Source organism: Anser anser, assembly GCF_964211835.1.
Source record: "Anser anser genome assembly, chromosome: 8".
NCBI classification, from domain to species: Eukaryota; Metazoa; Chordata; class Aves; order Anseriformes; family Anatidae; genus Anser; species Anser anser.
Genome location: NC_139728.1, coordinates 19578498 through 19599032, shown reverse-complemented (window position 1 = coordinate 19599032; position 20535 = coordinate 19578498). Strand labels below are relative to the sequence as shown.

Here is a 20535-nt window from a genome sequence, read left to right as displayed (position 1 = left end):
TGACAATCCTGCTAAGCCATTTGGCACTCATTTGAAGTGACAGAACATCCATGTGAAAACCCTTATTCTCCCCAGAACCTAAAGCAGTGGGATATCCTTTTTGCCTGCAATACTGAAAAATGAAAATCTTGAAAGGCAAAAGCAGCAAGCAGGGAATGTACTGGGTAGCTTGAATATTCCCTATAGGCATTAAGAAAATTCAGCCTGCCACCAGGTGAGAAATGACTCCCTCAGGAATGGAAGAAAACCTGGTTAGAAGGACAAGTCTAAGGATAAACCCTGTCTTGAAATGAGCATTCTAGGACAAATCATTGGCTTTGCCGTAAGCTCTCCTTCACAACATCCACAACTACAGGTCTCTCTTTGCACCCACAGTACAATCTATGTTTAAAAATTATTAAAATTTTTTGAAATTGTTCCTAAATTAAACATTAACCTATCAACATCCACATTTACGCACTCTGATTTCTCTTTCTTTGTCTAAGGTTAAAAAGATTTTGTTCAAATCAGAGCAGAGGTGCTGGAGGATTGTGATGCTGGAGGACAGCCTGCCCCATGGAACGTGGTGCTGCAGGGAAATGGGAGCCTTGCTGTAAGTGTGTGATGTGCCCCATCTCAGACATGTTGGGAAGAGCAGGAGAGGTCTTCTGAGTGAGAATAGGGACACTCCTATAGCACCGACCAGGATGGCAGGCTGGCAGTGGATACCTTGCAGTGTTTCTATCCCAGTGCTCTCCCTGCCCCACTGTGCTGATGTGCAGCTCAATATCAGGACACAGATCCCAGATCCTGTTCCTTGCTTTTACATTCTCTGTGGCACAGGCTCAGGAAAGCCTGTGCACAACAAGCTTCTGCCTGCCTCCTAGGTCACATAATTTTGATTGCTGTTAGAAGTCTCCTCCTGCCCAGACATTAGCATGTACACAGAAAGGGTGTATTTTTATTCTTTATGGTCCCTTGGGAGCCTGACATGTTTTATTGGGTGCCTGTCAGGTCAGAGCAATTTGCGAAAAACTTTCCAACACACTGCATGCATGTGTTGGTGGAACAGCTTGCCAAAGTACTCCATTTCCCATGAAGGTGGGGAGGTGTTGGGAGCATTGACTGAGGATCTGTCCTGCCCTACCTTCAGTCACTATCACAGAGCATTTTTCTTTTGACATGGCACCGTGAGTAGGAGAGGGAATTACCGTCTCAGTTTTATTTACTTCAATGCCATCTTGTAGATGTTTGCATTTGTGACAGTCATCCAGATGGGACTGAGCATCCAGCTCTTTGAGTCCCAGAGCTCTGCAGATGTCCAGATGGAAGACTAGGGAGAGCAGCAATCAGTGTGTAATTGGGTAAGTGATAGACCTGCTGCAAAGCAGCATTACCTCAGCCTTAAGGAGGATTAATTACAAAAGACCTATGATGCCAATTAATTCTCTTTAAAAAGTTGTGTGTGGATTCAAGGCACTTTAAGTCAAAGAAGCTGGAGTTAATTCAACATAATGTGCCTACATAAATAAGCAAGTGTTGCAAGATATTAAGCACTTCATATATTACACAAATGGAAATGTCTGAACTATTTCTTTGTAAGCATGTATTCTGTAAACAGTAAGAAACTGATCCCTTTCCACCAGAGATGGTCCTCCTAAAGCAAACTGTAACCTCCAGTTTTGTCTCACAAACAGCACCCAGTGTGGAATACTGAATGTGAAGTTTGATCCCAAAGTGCTGATAAAATACAGCTGATTTCTCAGCTTAGGCTGACAAGATTTGTTCATGCTTAAAAAAATAACATCTCAAGTGACAAGCCCTCAAGATTTCAAAGGAAGCCTAAGAGAGTTTTGTTCAATCAGAAGGTAACAGAGATGCTCTTCCTGACACATTGTTGCTGTCTCAATGGAATAAGATAGACACCAAGAAGGGGGAAATACTACTGATCAGGTTAACATGAAAACTGTCTATGTGAGTGCTAATTGGAATGCAAATCTCTGTACCATAAAAAACCTGAGCTATGAATAGAGCATAGGAGTTTAATTGATTAAATCTGTCAAATGCTAAAAAAGCAAGAGATAGATGCTCTGATATACATGACTCTCAACAGTTTTATTAATAGGTATAGGGTGCTTTGGCTTCCTGAGAGATGCAAGTATAACGCACTGCCTATTTTTACACTTAAGTGGATTTCCTATGAAAGGCACACAAGTGAGACAGAGGTCCACAAGCTGAGCTGGTACGTGCCTGGCAATGGCACGCTGGCATTGAAACCATCAGCCCAACTGCTGGGGCAACAGAAGCATGCAACTACAAGAGGTGGGACTGGCAGCAGCTTAGTGTCATTGAAGTACAGACGCTTGACATTGCTCCACAAAAAAAAAAAATTACAATAAAACATATCTTTCAATTAAACTATAAGCTTGTGCAATACAAGGAAATCAAAGAGAAAGACAGAAAAAATACATTAAGCTAATTGTTGTTTTAATTTCATTGCCAAATAAGTTTGAGCACTAATGTAATGATATTTTTCCCAGCTTTGGGAAACTAACAAACTTACGAATCATGTCCTGAATTATGCACTCACCTTTGGATGATATGACAGAGTGTACGGGTGTATGTGTGCAGGGAGAACATTGGCCCATCTGTACAATGCTTATCAGTATGCAACGTGACAGATTCCCCCACAGCTGTTTTCTTATTATAACCCAAGTGGATTATTTTCAAAAATCATATCCAGTAAGTCACTCTACAGATGTTCACTTTCACCCTATGAATCCTTTCCCTACTTTCCTCCAAATAGATTATATTTTTCTCAAATCCTGGACCAACATTTATCAGAGCATGAATTGGAACTTTTCAAAATTACTATAATTAATGAAAAGCCTGTAAAATCCTTAACTATCCAAGGGCAAGTATAAAATCCTGTAATGAAGTGACATTAAAAATTATGGTATAAATTAAAGTTGAACTAGAATGTGAATCTTCCCTCTACCTCCACTAAAAAGATAAAGAAGAAAAAAAATGGAAAAGAAAAGAAAAAAAAAAGTTCATGATCCCATAATCCAATATAACAAAACTCAGGTATGTGGCATGATACATGGTATCACGCAGATTCATTAATATGACTGCAATATGACTTGTGTTTTATTACTGGAATAATATTAAATAGATTATCCTTGCATTTTTTGTTGCATACCTGGTCTCACATTATAGCTCAGAGATTTATTTTTTAAAGAAGAGAATATGAAAAGAGGAAATAAAAAAAGGTAAATCGATAGGCTTATGTTTGTACTTTGTGTATAACCACATGAAGCTTTTCTGGTTTTCCAGCAATTCCAAAAAGCCTGAAACAGTTCCAAAAACCTGAGTCAAAATGAGAAAGCATGAACTGACTGAAAACAGAATGTATCATTTTCAAAATAAAAATAATAAGGAAAAAAAATCTTCAAATAGAAAAATCCTTTCAATTTCAAATACTGAAATGTCCAGATATTGCATCAGAGCAAAGCATTTTGACTTCTGTTTCAGATTTTACTTTAATTTTCATCCATCCATTCTTGTCACAAGCAATTCAGAGAAATTGAAAGGGAACCAATGAAAAATTCTTGCCACCAAATCTGTTTTCCAACAAAAATTGACCTACCTGTAGCTTTTTTTCTTTTTCTTCTGATTCTTGGTGAGGAGATTAATTTCTTCATTCATTTTTCAAGTGTATTTTTTTTTTTCTCGGAAAAAAAAAAAATTGTGAAGAAGTGCCACGATAAGTCTATTTGAAACTTGTGGAGAGCTAACTTGCTGCTATTAATCCTCCTGGCTAATTACAGTGTAAATCTGCCCTGTACTGAGTCTTTCTTCTGAGAGTATGAACACTTAAGTTTGGACAGAATAAGTAAAAAGTGACTTGTTACCATGCTGGTGCATTGAGGTTCTGTGGGTGTGGGAAAGGTGCTGGTGATGCCTGGGGGACTGAAACTCAAAGCCTTCATGGGAAACCTTCATGGGAAAGGGCTGGTCCTAGCCAGAGTTTCATGGCCAAAGCTACCACAGCAAGATGAAATTACCAAATAGCCATGCCGCCCATCCCTGACCTCACCTAGAAGAACCCTCTACAGCTGGAGGGGGGGGGTGGGTGTGAATCCCGTGGGAAGGCAGCGGCAGCAGAGCTGGCTGTGCCCTTTCTGGCAGGGCAGCATGCTCCTGGAGGGGATGAACAAGACAGAAACGTGACACATGAACTGTGCCTCCCTGCTTAGGGAAAATCATCCTGAAGCTTGCATTGTGTGACTTTGTTCAAAATGTCAGAGCAATCAGTTTCAGGGCTCAGAGCATTCCAGCACAGGAGCAGAGGGTATAAATATTGCCATTTAATTAACATTATACAATATGTTTCCTATACAAGCTGACATAACTGTCTATATTTCAAGTGATAGGTTTATACAGTGATGGTTGGTAACTAGCAGATTTACTGCAAATACTACCATAAATAAACTTTCCCAAACCAACATGGGCAACACAAACAAATGATTACGTCTGTTGTCTGAAACGCAGCAAAAAGCAAAGTTATGGCAGGTGTGACACCTGATAGCTAAATTGAAATTTATAGAATGCATATGGCAGAATTTCATTTTTCTTTTTCATTTAGTGATCAAGAACTAGATGACAGACAGTGTAAAATGAAAACAGATGAAATGAATTTCCGCACGGATCCTGCCAAGTTTCATTTTCTCTGCAAGTTCTTGGAAAGCCCAGAACCTATTCCCACGTGCAGGGCCAGAATTTGCAGATTCTGCGCTTTACCTCTTCATCCTGCCGTCTGACAGTTTGCCAAGTCCTGTGTGTTGCAGAGTGATTGTGAAGACAAGTCTGTTTATTATGGTACAGAGATCTTTCTGTCAGACTTGATAGCCTAATTTTTATATGGAGTATAAATAAAATATAATAATGTATAAATATATATATACACACACACACATACACTAGTTATAAAACTTTTCAAAGTCACAGTCATTATAATGTTCTCTCTGATGAAAGTAGAAAGACTGGATAATAAATGAAGTGTAATGGAAATTTGATACGAGTTTTTAAATGTGTGCTGAGGTAAAAGGTGAACCTAGTTAACTAAGCAACAGATCCCTTTACTCATCTGATATAAAACAAGATTCTCTGTGGAATAAGTTTCAGACAGGCATGGAGAATTTATTTTTAATCAGCTTCAAAATACAGTCTATAATAAGCGTGCCCTCAGGCAGTTATACTCTGCATGCCATCATAAAAAGAAGAAAAATAAGCTTACAATGAGGCTTAAGAAAAGTGGTCAACTAGATGCTTTTTTTTTTTTTTTTTTAAATCTGTGGTTGTCTTTGTCCCCACTGGGATTCCTATGTCATCTTTTCATCAAGAGTGTACGGCAAAGCCACTTGATGATACTGTATGTTGGGGTCCACAAGAATCAGTACAGGGGATGTGAAGGCAATTTTTAAATGCTAATGTGTGAAACATTAAATATCTGTGAAGTATAAACTATGTATAATATTACCAGCTCCACAGCTCAAATGGATCAAATGCAGCAGAAATTGTGGTATATAATGCAATAAAGTGAAATAACCTTTAAGACTGAAGATTGACTGTTTTGGGAAAGTTTTAACAGTGTGGTATATTAAGCACTTCAGATAAAAATAACATGTCTTCTCATAACACGGAAATATACTTTTGAAAGAAAACAACTGGGAAGTGATCTTAGGGGCTAAATGAAAGGGATTAAGCTTACAGGGGAAAATTTCAAATTTTATGTCCTTGGTACAGAGTAGAAGAAAATTATCAAATTGTTTTCTTTTCAGAGCATAATTTCATTTAATTCCAGCTTTGTGATTATGACATACTAGTTAAAACATGCGTAACATCTTGAAAACAACACAATTCAAATAGCATTAAAATTATTTTGTTTAAAGCCTCATATTCATCTTAAACAACTGATGAGTTCTATTGCTAGAAAAAAAATGTCTTTGATAGAGTTTTCATGCACTGAAATTATCCCCCTGAAGTCAAGGTGGGCATTTTGGGGAAAAATCAAGTGAAATACATAGCATGTTATAATCTCCCCAGAAAGATGAAAGATGGGGAGCATTTCTGTCTTGGTAGAGTTAGCTGGAAACCTGAAGAACAGAGAGATAAGGGGAGTGGCTACGATTACATAGGAAGCCTTTGGCAAGGCAGGATCTAAATATATGTCTTGGGAGTCCTAGAAGGCACAATACTGTGTCATTTTGAATCTAAGTACTCTAATTCAGTGAAATCTTCCAAAACAATTATAGCCTACAGCATATTCACAGTATCCCTTGGAAAACAACAACAAAACAAAACCAAAACAAACAAAAAAACCCCTCACAACACACAACAAAAACCCTATGCATTTTGCATGCAATTCTTAGCACAATTATCCTCCTAGTACTTCCATAAATCAATAATGAATAAGGAGGCAGGTAAAAGGAATCATGTAGGAAGCATTAAAAAAAGGAAAATATCCACCAAAAAACCCACAATCAGACAATGAAAGCAGCCATTCCTACACTCATCCCTACTGGATTACCCCTGTACTGGCCTACTAGATCAATGATGCAAAAGAGTCAAAATATAAACCTAATTGGAAATTATCTCAGTTCCTGTACCAACATATACACTATGCCTCAAAACAGATATACTTTGTAAGTTTGTTTTAGGAATAATATATTTCATGGTTCCTTTTTCAGTTATTTCCTTGAAAACTGTGGAAGGCCCCTGTTAAATCTTTTGCTCTAATGAGCAGTCACAAACACTTTTAATTTTAACATTTTAATATTGTGGGTTTTGTATTTGAAGAATTTCAACTAAAACAATAAAATTCTTCTTCAGAACAGAAGTGTATTAAGTACAAAAGAGATTTGCAGAAGAAATTTAAAGAAAGAGAGAGTGTGATTAAAAATATCTCTAACACCTGAAATACATGCTAGCAGTAAAGAACTGAGGGAAGAAAATGAGATTTTTTAAAACATAATGAGCTCCTGTGTGTTGTAGTAGTAAAGAAGTAAAATAAATAAACAAACAAAAATAAGAGAATCTTCAAAAATAACTAGGGGAAAAGAAAAACGAAAGACTAAGTAAGATTTCTGAATAACAGAGAAGGGGAAAAAATCAACAAAGAATTAGACATGGCAAAATGCCTGTGTAAATTCATCCCCTCATCTTTCTAACAGGAAAGAATCATCGGCAGAGATGTACTGGGAGCAAAATCCAAAAAGACAAAGTGAAAATGTAAAATGTACATGTATGCTTAAGAAAAGTTAGTGAAAGAAGACTTCAGATTCTGAAGGGATGTGATCCTTGTGAAAAGGATCTAGCAGAGATATTAGCAGGATCATCTAGCAGATTTTACAAAGATCCACTGCCCAAATGTTGAAAAAAATGTAGTGCTCCAGTTCAAACAATGAGGAAAGGATGAGTGACCTGGAGACAAAAACTTTTAACCTGGTATTTGTTCCAGGTGAAGAACTGGAAAGGATCACAGAGGAATTAATTTATGAGAACTGATGGATTGTAAAGCATCTCACTGGAGCTGGCTTGAGTTTGCTGAATTCAGGCTAGCATTACTGATTGACTTTTTCCACATACTAAGTTGGGAAAAAAAGGATGAAGTAAAATTAATCTGGACTTCAGCAAGATGTTTTGATCTAGTTGCAATCAGGAAAACCACTGAGATAATGGAGATGAATTGCTGGCTCAAGACGATGATATGCTGGATGGTGATTAGTTTTCAGATAGAGTATTATCAGGTTGAGTCATGGCTCAGCTCAGCCAGCACTGTACTACATAATCTCTAATGATTTTAAGGCAGTGATTAATTTGGCCTTGATCAAATCTGCCATTGGAATTAGAAGCAGCAATAAATAATTATTTACTTAGAGTTGATGTTATATACATTAAATGCTTCTGAGGAGAACTCTGGATCTGAACTGAGCAGCCGTTATAAGCTCTTTTGTCAAGGAATGGAAGAAAAGGGTGGTGAGTTACAATTTATAAATCCATTTTTAAGTGTTATTTAGAAAATAATTGCAAAGATAGTGATGGAGGGAAAAGCAGTGGATAAAGTAGGGGAAGATTACACATAAAAAGGCCATTGAAAAGTCAGTTTTCTCCTGGGAAGAATACATGGGGACATATCTTATGTTTATAGCATAGCAATCCATACCTGTGTGAGCTGAGTACAAAATGCTACCAAGCAGGAGCAGCTGCAGTTTCTAAACACTTTCTGGAGTGTGACAGACCGCTAGTGATATGGAGTGGGAGAATCAGATCAGCAGCATTCCTGATCAAGAGGGAAGCTTCAAAGCAGTTCTGAATTGCCTCAATTATGTTTAGAATACCACAGACTATGAATTTTGTCCAAGTGGAATTTGTTGTAAATGACATCACAAGAGGAGAAGCATTTCATGAAATGCCAATTTAACATGAAATGCAGATTTCCCTAGTCTAGATGGAATTGAGCCTTCCTTCTCCACAGCAGCTCTACAAAAGCTGTACTGTGCCTGCCAACAACACCATTCCACATAGTCCTATCCTTTATCCTCCATTGCAATGCCCAGGCTAGGATTTCATGATGACCAAAGTGTATAACTACTTGGAGAATCAAATAATTAATTTACACTTGTATAGCGGGAAGGTTCAACATTGCCTTTTGCAATTCCCTGCTGCTGTCTCTGCTTCTGTGGATTCCAGGTGCTTCTCTCTAGGTAAAGAACAGCCTTCTGGCCTGTTGGTCTCATTCTTTCCCATACTGGCCACTGTTCTGGTGTGCCGGGTACCCCTAGAGGAGCAGATAGCAGCTCACAGGAGTCACTGATTATTATATGAATATTCAGAACTGGCCCTGCTGCCTTACAATTGGATCAGTTTGGTGGAGGAAGAGCCTTTCAAAACCAGAAATGTTGTCAGGAGCAAAATCATGCTGATGTGCCTCGATATGGTCATACAAATCTCAATCATTCTAGCTCCAGTGCAGATCTGCTGGAACTAGAATACTAATTTTTGTTTTATGTTACCTTGATTTTTTTTCTTTGTATATACAGAATTTTTTATTCCTATCCCTCTAACAGGATATGGTTTTACTTTTTTTCCAGTCTCCTCTGCATGGCAGGAAACCACAACAACCTCTGTATATTTAGTGTAAAAAGAGATTAAAGGGTAAACACTGTGGCTTTGGCCAATATTTTGCCATGACTTATATTCTCAGAGGTTGCTACTCAACTGTAGGTACCATTTCCAGAGTATTTCTCCCTGTTCTCTTTAGTGTCTTTTCTCCAGGACAATGAAAAGGCATAAAAACATTTCCTTTTGGAGTATCTGCCATCCTGACAACAAAAGAGAAAGAAACCAAGCTGACTTTATTTTAGAAAATTAACCATATGCCTGACATCAGTGGGAGATGTACCCCGTTGAGAGAAAAGAATAGCCCCTGATTTTATGGAGATTTTTGCCAGGCTACAGGCTTGGCTTCTGATTTGCTCACGAAGTTTTATCGACACTTACAGATTTGTCTGAACATTTCCTCTATGCTTATGCTCATAAATACCATGACAGCTGAGAAGAGGAAGAAACATTAGCTTATCCATACCTACACAGAAGGGACCTATAGTATAATACACTGTTAAAAATCGAGTAGCATTATAAACATGATGTTACAAGAGAATAGATTATGTCATGGTTAATAAGTTCCAAAATATGGTAATGTTCCACATTTCTTGACACAGCTGAAAGACAGAAACATCTCCTTCTCCTACCCTTGAGGACAGATAGTCCAAAGATTTTGACCCCAAAAGCACTTGTGCATGTATTCAACTCCTTCTACTAATAGTGATCACTCCTTTCCATTGGCCTCATCACATATTTAAAGTTGAGTACAAGTCCAAAGAATTCACAAGGCCAGAAATATGAGTCAGGGTTTACACAGAGAGAACTGAGGTCCAGAGGGATTAAGTGAGTTGCCAGGAAGTGACTATATATCATAAGTAAAATTGAATTCAGACTGCTGAGACCCAGTCATCCAACTAAATCACAAGAGCACATTTCCTCTATTTAATCATTAGATTAAAAGTGAGAATGGAGAAAAACTTAACTGCAATTTGTTTGGAAAGATTTTTTTTGCCTCCAATTTTTGGGCCAACTTTCAAAAGTAGTATATTTTTTTCTGTACCTAGACCTATCAAATTCAGAAGGGTAAATGTGCATGGCAAGTGTCAGTGGAAGACTGTAATTTTCTTTCTTATTTCTTCTTCCCTTAAAAAAAATCATAAAAAAACAAAAATTTCTGTTGTTTATATTTGAAGTAGACAATGGTTTGAAATATGCATACATGTTTCTAGCTAGTTGGTATCACAATGTAGCTATGATTTTATTACCATATCTTTTGTTCTCTGTGTTTCTATTTCAAGGGGTTGATCAAAATTAATGTGGTCTCTCTACCCAATGGCATTTATTTTGGTTATAAGATTAGAAATGTAAATTTGCAATAAAAGAAGAAAATAGGAAGCTGTTTTTAATGAATATTTTACACATGACTAATTAACAGAATCCCCTACAGGAATTTGGAAGTAATAAGGAATTGACTGAAAATAAATTAAAAATTAATAAAGGGGTCTCCAAACAACTTTGTTTATGAGCATTACCAGTTGCATTCTTAGTTATGAATATTTCAAGCTGCTTTGCTATTCAGGATGTTTTATTCTTGGAGTGTTCATAATTTTAGAGGTGATTAGACAAAAAAAGAACAACACAAAACAAAATGTCTTGAAATGATAAAACCTACCTGGGGAAAACTTGCTAATGTACAAATAATGGCTTAATATCCATTGTTTTTGTCTAATAATACCTGCAGTATGATGCTCCTCTTAATCTTCAGCTTCTAAAGGGAGTGAACAGAAATGCTCACTAATTCATTGAGAAAAATGAAAAACTTTTCCAAGACACTATCTTAAGAACTGCAGACACTCAGCTTAGCAAAGCCATTAATACTTGTTAGCTGAGCCCAGAAAGGGGCTTTGGGGCATATATGGATGGCTGCAGCAATCAGAGCTTTTCCAACAGCAGGTTGTGGATGGGGTGCAGATTCAGAGCTGAGATGCCAGGCAGCCATGGATGAAACCTGCATGAATATGCTTTGCTAATGGCAGAAATTGTGGCTACCACGTAATTAGCAATTCTATTCCCATTTTTTTTTTTTTTTGGTAAGTCAATACATCAAAGTACCTTCAAAAGGCAATGAGACTAAAAAAGTATAAATATATATATATCTTCTCTTGTTTAGAGCATATCTTTAATTATATCAGTGTAGCAGAAATGCTACACAGGGGAAAAAAACACATGAATTCCAGTTGTTTTCATATGTCTATAAAATTTTATCTTGCTAAAAATCTGAAGTAAAAGTGAGGTGAGTAGAATTCACAGGTATTGCCTCTGATATAAAAAATGATATAACATTTTCTTGGAGAACTTAAGCTAAACCAATACTATACCAACATTAGTTGTGGAAGATCAGAACATGAAGAATAGAAGAGGAAACAAATGACCACTTCAAACTAACTAAAGGTCCACTTACCCATTAGACGATCTGAGTGCAGAGAATTGAGTTTCAAAAAAGCAACACAGAGGATATTGTTTTTCCTAAAGTAATGATACTTCCTGAAGTTATCACATGTTTATAGTAAAAATAGTTGGGGACATATCTTAAGAAGTAAAAAGCCAATACATTTTAAGGTGATCTGTGAAGACCACATGTATTAAGTACCCTTAATGACAACGTGAAGCTCACTGCCTAGAATAAAATGGTTGGCATAGTATTTGTGTGAACTTATATCTCCAGAGTAAGTATTAGTAAAAACTGTAGTAGTAGTGGTAATGACAGTACGGATACAGATGTAGTCCCATATGAAAAAGAAAAAAGTCACTCATCTTAAAATAAGAAAATTTCACTCCTCATATCAGTGGCACGGTTTCTCTGTAAAACAGAACTAGAATATCTTTCCCAGCTAAACCTCTGTAAAATATTTGGGCATATACCAGTCCAATTCCACTTCAGAATTCTAGGCAACTACAGCTGCCAGAGGGTGCATGTCACTAATGTTTGATGGCTCTCTTCGAAAGATGTATCAGACAAGATGTATATGTCATCTCAGCTTTTTCTGCCCACCCAGGTATATAGATGAATAGCAAGAGGATGCTGCTACCTCCCATGAGAAAATTACTTTGACAGAAAACAGGATTAAAATATATATGTACAGGAAAAAGCAATTCCACCTTCTTTCAATTCACTAATTGCTTTTACATTTTCACTGCCACCTGAGAAGTTTAAGGTAGCTTAAAATCATGAATTAAAACAAAGGGTATGAGTTCTTTTCTTAAAGAAATCTGCAGATCTCTTGAGAATAAAGAAAATGATGACTCCATTGTGGCTGAATGCAAAACTTCCATAAAAGTCAATAAGACCCCATTACATTTCAGGCACGGCAGTACTCATCAAATTGCAAGTTTCTGGTCCAATGCACGGAGGCATTAGAACTTCTCTGTCACATAGAAGACCATATATTTCCCTGATCAACAGCACAGACTAATTAATTTTGTTTAAGCTTTCTAAAATAGACCTAGAACTTGCCTGTGCCTTTCAGGATGAAGCATACAATAATCATGGACATTTTACAACAAGATTTAGCTTTAGGTGAAACCTAGAAAAGCTCCTTAGACTCTGAATTCCTACCTGAGCATCATGATCTTTGGATATCATGTATTAGTAGCTGGAAATAACACTATGTATACTTGAAAAAGCCAAGGAATTCTCTCCACATGTGAGGACACAGATTAATCTCTGGTCTCTTTTTCCACTGTCCTCTTCTAACAAAGAACCAACTAGGAAGTAAGTGTTTGAACAGTTTTCACCAATCTAGAAATGCAATAAGGCTGATAAGGTCTTTTATTAAGGACTTCTGAGTTGATTTGCTCTTTTCGTTTAAAAATAAGCTCCAGAACAATACTTTTGGATATTCTTTATATTTTCCACGGCCTCTAAATCATTTTTGCCCTTCCTAATGCAAATACTCCCTTTTTTATTATCATGATTTATTTTATTAAAGGTAGGAAATCACCTTGAGTGTTTCTGACTGCTTTGCAAAGACAAAAAAAAATGGTTGACATATAAACATGGATGCTTGCCAGTGAAACACTGGCAGGAATTCCAATCATTGGTAAGTTTTTATTGAAGAAATAATACTCATCTCCTTGTTGGGAATTAAGGCCTGTAGCTGTAGTAAGAGAGGAGTGGTGTGGCAGGAGCACACCAGGAGCACAGTGTAACCATCAGCGTTAATAGGGATGTGGTGCTAGAGGAGACGGCAGGTAGTGAATGAACAGCTGGGGAACAGTTTGATTCACAGATGCTTCAATATTGCTAGAAAGGCCTGCGGTGAAATTCATGGATGTTTTACAAACAACAAACCCATAGCTATTCCAGCTGTGAATAGTCAAGTTGCAAATAATAGTTTGAGGGTCTAGGCCAATTTTCCCCAGAGCTACAAGATATTGGAGTGGATCACTATGGGGCTCTACAGTACATTTTCCTCAACAGGAGAGGTGGAAATAGGGAGGTGCAGTCTCTCCTCCTCTCCAGTTAGCACCCCAGACCATGAACAGTCCCTGTTGCATGGCAGGTAAGTGCTGAAATCAACTATATGTTTACACAGCTAAATGTCAAACAATAAACACGTTGAACATCAAACATTTCAAGCCATTTTACTAAAGAAATAATTTTTCTTTTAACTAAAAGAAAAGCCAAATGAAAAGATCAAATACAGTTCCCGATTTACACTTTGTGAATGGCCATTTTTCAAAACAAAAGAGCAAATTGTATATATTTTCTTAGGTTTTGATGTATAAATTCTTGAGAAAACTCTGGCAAAACTTTCTCAGAAGAAAGGTGTAACAGAGAAGTGAACACAAACCAGACTTCCCAGGCAAAATTGCTTAACCCAAGAAGACAGAAAATACACAGAATAAACACTGAAAAGTAAATGACATTTTTGAAATCTCCTAGGTATTATTTCCTCAGGTTCTCATCTTACAATAAGTCTGCTTAGCAGATATTAAGGAGTCAGCCTCCATAATTTGTATGTATAAAACAGGAGCAAGTAGGTGATCAGTAGAGGTAGTAGTAATTTCCACTAGCCATTGTGGTAATGTTTACAAAACATAACTGTGATGTTCTTTTGAGCAAATTATTAAATGCTAGAACATGCATGCAAAACAGGCTTATAAGAACATGCTAACCATATATACACCAAGTCATGTTCTATAGAAACAACATAATTCTTTGCCTAAAAAAATAAAAATAAGGAGTAGTAGTGATTTGAAAAGCAGAAGCCTGCCTGTTTATAAGGAGCTAGAGAGTATCAAAAACAGATTGAAAAATGTGTTTAATTGACATTTCTAGCATCTGTTTTATTTTTGTCTTCATTTAGGAGCCAAATCCAAAGAAAAGAAGTGTTTGGCTTTGAGTCAAGTTAGATTCTTCTGGCTTTAGTTCATTTTTATCAAATGTAAGTTTACTGATTTCTATTTATTTATTTATTTTTATAGCCCACTGTTTTAGTAGCACATTTTTATCTTCCATATGTGGGTGAATTTTTTATACGTATTATGCATTAATATTTCCAGCTATAGAAATGACATGAAACCCTGACATTCCTTTCACCCGTTCCTCCTCAAACCCCAAAGAGCAGTAATTTATTGCAATTATTTGGATCTGTTCTTTCTCCAAAGCATAAAAAGTCTTCAGTGCTGGCAAGAGTGACAATAAGAAATAATTAAGTAGCCCTTTACTTAGTTGCCCAGCAGAGCTCTCCCTACAACAAAATGAACATGATTTCCTTCCATATTATGAATCTAGCCCATAATAAGCTGATATCTCTGCAAACACAATCCATCCTATCTTCCGTTCTTTCCCCAGAAGTCAAGATCAACCATTCGGGCTATTTCTGACCCAGGGGTGATTTAATCTTCTAGCTAGTTTTCTTAAGCTTTGGTCCACTCACAGACTTCTCTCCCTAAACTTTTGGGGATTCAGGTGGTGAACTGCCACTGATCAGGGTGGTGGCTGTGATGGAGAAGCGAGCCTGACAGCTCTCATTTCAAAACTCTCTGGAACTCTACAGATCAAAATTCAAACCTTGAATGAATTGAGGAGCCAGTAAGAAGCCAGCAGCTATTATCTCATTAGTACCTGGAAACCTTGCTAGATAGGCAGCCTCCTGTACACAGCAGCTTGTATATGAGTTAACTAAGACAGATGTATGATGGTTCCTTGCAGAAACTAAGGTTGGGATCTCAGAAACAGGATCTTTATTTGAAAAGAAAAGGTCATAAGTTATGAGAAGGTGCCAAGCAATTTTTGTCTTTAATCACAGTATAGTGACAAGGACAGAGCTCTTAAACCGAAACCAACCATTCACTGTAGCAGTGAGTTCAAACAACCTGTATTTTATTGATTATTTTCCTTGTTGCATTACTGTAATGTAATTTGCTAGTGTCACCCGTCCTATTCAAATACATTAAAACAAGGATTCTTTGCTGTTTTACAAAGAACATAGCCACTTTGTCCTTTGATCTCAAACTTTTATTAAAAATCATGTTTGGGTATTGGAATTGATTTTACAATGAGTAGGCAGGCAGTGTTTTCCAGTGTGTTTCCATAATCAGATATTCACTTCTATCATTCACTTTTAAATAAAGGATAAAGTGTTGGCATGGAGGGAAAGTATAAAGCTATTTTAAAATGAAACACTGATTAAAAATGAATAAATATGTTCAAATAATGAATCTGACTACAAAAGAAGCTGAAATCTACATTCCAGTACAGTAACAGAAACGTTCACCTTAAGTTTCTATTTAACTCTACTAACAGCTTTTCTCAGTACTATTGAAATAATGATAAACCCCTTTAATTCTTTTTCCCTTATACATGTGCATATCTATATATACACATACATACATACATATATATATATATATATATATAATGGAAAGATAGATACAAGTAGTGGTATCTCTTATAAAACCTTAACTGAGATTCAAACCTCAACCCAGTAGCCTGGGAAACTGAATTATCTCACATCAGTGTTTCCAATGAACATTACTTGTGCACTCACAGGAGCTGAATCCCAGGAATTAAACTGAGCATGAGGTTAAGTGCTTACACCTGTCTTGCCTGGGACCATACCTCTTTGGTACTATATTTAGCTCCTTATAAGAGAGAATTAAGACCCAAAGGTATTTTCATGGGAGACCTTCAAGCATTCACGTACATCAGATCAGGTCTGGAATATCTGGCTGGCTGATTGAGTCTCTTCCTTTATCTCATAACATTATTATGATTATTTTTTTCATGAGCAGTTCTTGAAACTGCTCCTCTATTGCCTAAAAACTATAGCAGAGTCCATTAGATTGTCATATGAAATTGATTGGGCATTAAACTGAAAAATATACTTTTAAAGTCTTCAATTTGTGCTGGTTAGCTTTACACCTGGACTGACCTATAGCAATAGTCAAGACCCTAAGAAATGGTATAATGGACCATTGTATAAATAGAAACTTGCAATCAAGCAGAAGAATTTGCACTTCATTGATCAGCTAAAATGAGAAAAAAGATCTGTAAGTGCAGTGATGAAAGTCAGAGGAATGCTCCCATGTCTTGTTTACCTGAAGTAGAACTTAAAATGCCTAGATCCCTCAACACTGTAGAGCTGAATTTAAACATTCAGCTAACCAATGAAATACTGCCCTAAAGCAATCTGTAGCAAAAAAAAACTCAGACAAAATAAATAGTTAAGCATCTGACTGTCCTGAGCATTTCTAAACTGTTACGTGTTGAAGAAAACACAGCTTGCATTTCACACCAAAAACTGAATTACTTTTTGCATAAATATTGGCAATTCTAAAACTCTAGAATAGATACAACTGCTATATACTTGCCAGCATGAATTATGCTTTCAAACATATATAGCAGTTAAAATATATCTACCAGAGGAAACAGGAGAATTTGTTAGAAATCCTGTATAAATGATAAGACTGGGGTTTGGCCAGTAGCATCTCTTATCCAGCACCTCATCAAGTAGAAAGCTCTCCTTCCTGGTGACTGACACATTCTGGGAGGAAGGATGGTAGGAAAGCTGAGCCCTGTAAATACATTGAATGGTTTATTTTATAATGGTGTGTTGCTAATATTTCCTGAATTAAGATTGGGTTGAGATTTGCATTTAAATCAAGGCTGAAATCCCCTTTTTTCATATTTTAATAGTTGAGTAGTCTCTAAATTTGACACAGCAAACTGCAGAGGAGAATTTTCCTTGTTATTTTCTTTAGTAAATATTTACTACACAGTTATTAAATATTTGCAAAGGAAAGTCGCAAAGGAAACAGCTTTTCTTTTGTGTCTTGTTTTCTTAGCCTTACAGTCTTCAAGCCCAGCAAACTACAAAAATACATGGGTGCATTTATGCATACGTCCCTTCATGTCTCTTTTACCTTGTAGCTTACTGTCTATACAGACCATTCTGAATATGAACAGCTGTTTTGCTAAACCAAGCAACCTACTGGAGCTGTACTTACAGGAGACCCTTCATCCTGCTCTTGTTCAGGTAAAAATAACTCCTGTATCCTCTGGGTTTGCTATTTTTGTTTTGCTTTTTTTTTTTTTTTCCCCCTCTGTGTGGAGCTGAGCAGCTCATCATATTTATAATATTATTTTTGCATTAAAGTTTGCTGTTATAATCATGCATTTTTACGATTGCTTACTTTGATCTATAAAAATGGAGCAATTCTAACTGTCACGGGAAAATAACAATGTTTTCTTATACAGACGCATATCAGGGTGACAGAATTAAGAGAACTGACCCACAGCTGATCACAAGGACTGTAAAAGTTGGTTCTAAAATTGGATAAAATCTGAATCAATTATGTAGTTCTTTCATTCCTGAAGTTGTTTTTGCAGACCTGCTGTTAACCTCATAACTCCTTAACTTATTTTTCTTCTTTATTCTAATGGGCAGATTCCCCACTGCAGGACAGTTCCTGCCCAATGGGTTTTGTCACTGTGATGTGAGTTGAGTTTCCTTTGTACTAAACTGGAAGAGATTCTCTAGGCTCAAGCCAGGCAAGAGCTGAGGAGAAGAGTTAGACTAGGTTAAGAAAGGTGGGGAGGGTTAAGGATGAGGCCAGGGAGAGAAATAATGAATAAAATGCCAGCAGAATATTAGGTAACTTCCAAGCTTATTTGCCTTTCACAGCTTGCATTAGTGGGATGTACAATCTAATAACCCCATTCATGGCGATATATATATGTGTGTGTGTGTGTGTGTGTGTACTCTATATAGTATAGCAAATATTTGGCTTAATGTATAATGCTATAATTGGATTATGAATGAAGAGTGGAATTTCTCTTTGATTAAGTAGAGCTGGATTAGTAAAGGAATAGACTCGGATCAAAGAGCTTGTGGAAAGACTTAACACAGTTCTTGAGAAGCATAGCAACTAGCAAAAAATGAGAGAGGAACATTTAAAGAGCACAACAAACAGTTCCTGACTTCAGAGGGAGACAGCCAGCCTCCAAACAGCAGTGAACCCGGGGTGCAAGAAAGAGGTTGCCACATCCTGCCCCCTGAGAAGAAGCACTGAAAAGCTATGCACTGGAGGGATTTTCCCCTGAGTCCATTACATTTCCTGCAGTTCTTCCAGTGTTCTTCTGTGTCAAAGACCCTTTTTTTCAATTACATAAAAGGACAAGAGGAGATAAAAGCTGGGTTCAGGAAGTTATGCTGCCCAGATAATGACCCTTTCTTTGTTAATTCCTAAACGTGAAATCTCAAAGAGAACAAATTCAGACTCTCATCTTCTATTTCCCTTCCTCCTTTTGTTCATGTTGCTGTCAGTCTCTTTGACACGTTCTCCTTCAAACACTCCCTATCAACTGCAATATTTCCCAAGAAGGAGGCTCTTTTATGTTCTTCATCATCATGGAGTCACCATACATTTCTTCAGGTCAATGAACAACTTTCTTTCTGACCATTCAACCTGACTAATAAATTATACTTAGACTTCAGAAGAAAATAATACATCTATGACCAAGATCAAACAAAAAAACATACTAACAGTATACAATTCACCATGAGACCTTTACTCATTTCAGTGTTACTGGGAATATAACTTATTAATGTTAACTAAACTAAACATTTTTGTGCTTTTTAAATCAAAGAAATTTTAAGATATCTGTTATCTCTAGTCTACAAAGCCTTTGATTTTTCATTACAGCTTCCACTGATATAACATTAAAAAAAAGCTGCCAGGCTAAGCATAAAGCAAATGAGTAACATATACTTATCCATCCAGGAGCCTTAACTGACCGTGTAAGAGACACCACCAGTGCATGTTATTTGTGTCCAAGTGGCAATGAAGAGCTGCAGATCATGGAAGGGAAGGCTGGTGACTCTCAGAGAAGAGACTGATGATATAGCATAGGCAAAGTGGTAGACAATGGAAGCAGTGAATATTTAGACACAGGACTGTAAATAAATATTTCCATGGTAATTTAAAAAATCTTTTAAAAACATTTTTTTTAACTATTTTTTTTTAATGGAAACATTTCAAAATTATTACGTTTGCAACAAAAATTGCACTGCAGGTTTTTCTTGAAGCCTTTATTTAGGCTCACAGTTAAATTCCTATCCTGTATCATATAACAAACAGACAGCTAAAGCAAATGTGTTGCATGCTTGTCTTAATATTTGAAGGATTAGGGCTATAAATGGTGTGGCATACATCCTTTCGGTGGGAAATAATATGAACTTAAAAGGGTAAGGCTAGTTGTATGTGGGATTTTTACAGCCCGAATAACATTTCACTGAGACGTGTATAGTTTACCCAGTTATTCTACAGTATTAAAAAACTAACCAAATTTTCAGATACCATTTTTCATAGTCTTGTACAATCCTACTGATAATGAAACATTTTGTTTGGTTTACAAGAACAACTGTGTTAACCTGTTACCTGAAAATAGTTTCTATGAAATAATCAATGTAATATCATATAAAAACATAGAATGGTTTGGATTGGAAAGGACCTTAAAGACCATCTAGTTCCAACCTTGCTGTCATGGTCAGAGACACCTTCCTCTAGACCAGGTTGTTCAAAGCCCCATCCAACCTGGCCTCTTACACAATTTGTAAACTGAACCAAAAAAAACCAACACCCTGTCAGTTAAATACAGATATTTGCATACAGCTAAAACAGGCAAGTGGAATTCACAAGATACTAGCAAGGACTTAACATTAGATTTTACATCTTCTTCCACAACAACAATCATAATGAAACAATACTAGTGGTTCATACAATCACTCAGAGAGATACTCAGCTACTGGGATTTCACTGCTAACGTTTTCCCTATGAAGATTCTGAAGATGTGAATCTTCATGAAACATTTTAACTCCT

At 36.7% G+C, this 20535-nt stretch overlaps 1 protein-coding gene and 1 long non-coding RNA gene across 2 annotated transcripts in view; one reads left to right on the top strand and one right to left on the bottom strand.

Annotated features, from left to right (window-relative positions):
• ADGRL4 (adhesion G protein-coupled receptor L4) overlaps positions 1-3699 on the bottom strand; it is an 89730-nt gene extending 86031 nt beyond the window's left edge. The window contains exon 1 of the mRNA XM_083846433.1: positions 3629-3699. Within this exon, the coding sequence (XP_083702559.1) occupies positions 3629-3683 (55 nt within the window). The 5' untranslated portion in view covers positions 3684-3699. The remainder of the gene's footprint in view (positions 1-3628) is intronic.
• Positions 3700-7751: 4052 nt separating this feature from the next.
• LOC310903691 lies at positions 7752-20283 on the top strand. The gene is made up of 4 exons (XR_014587744.1): positions 7752-8019; positions 14517-14594; positions 17585-17690; positions 19438-20283. It is a non-coding gene; the product is annotated as an uncharacterized lncRNA (long non-coding RNA).
• Positions 20284-20535: the final 252 nt, after the last annotated feature.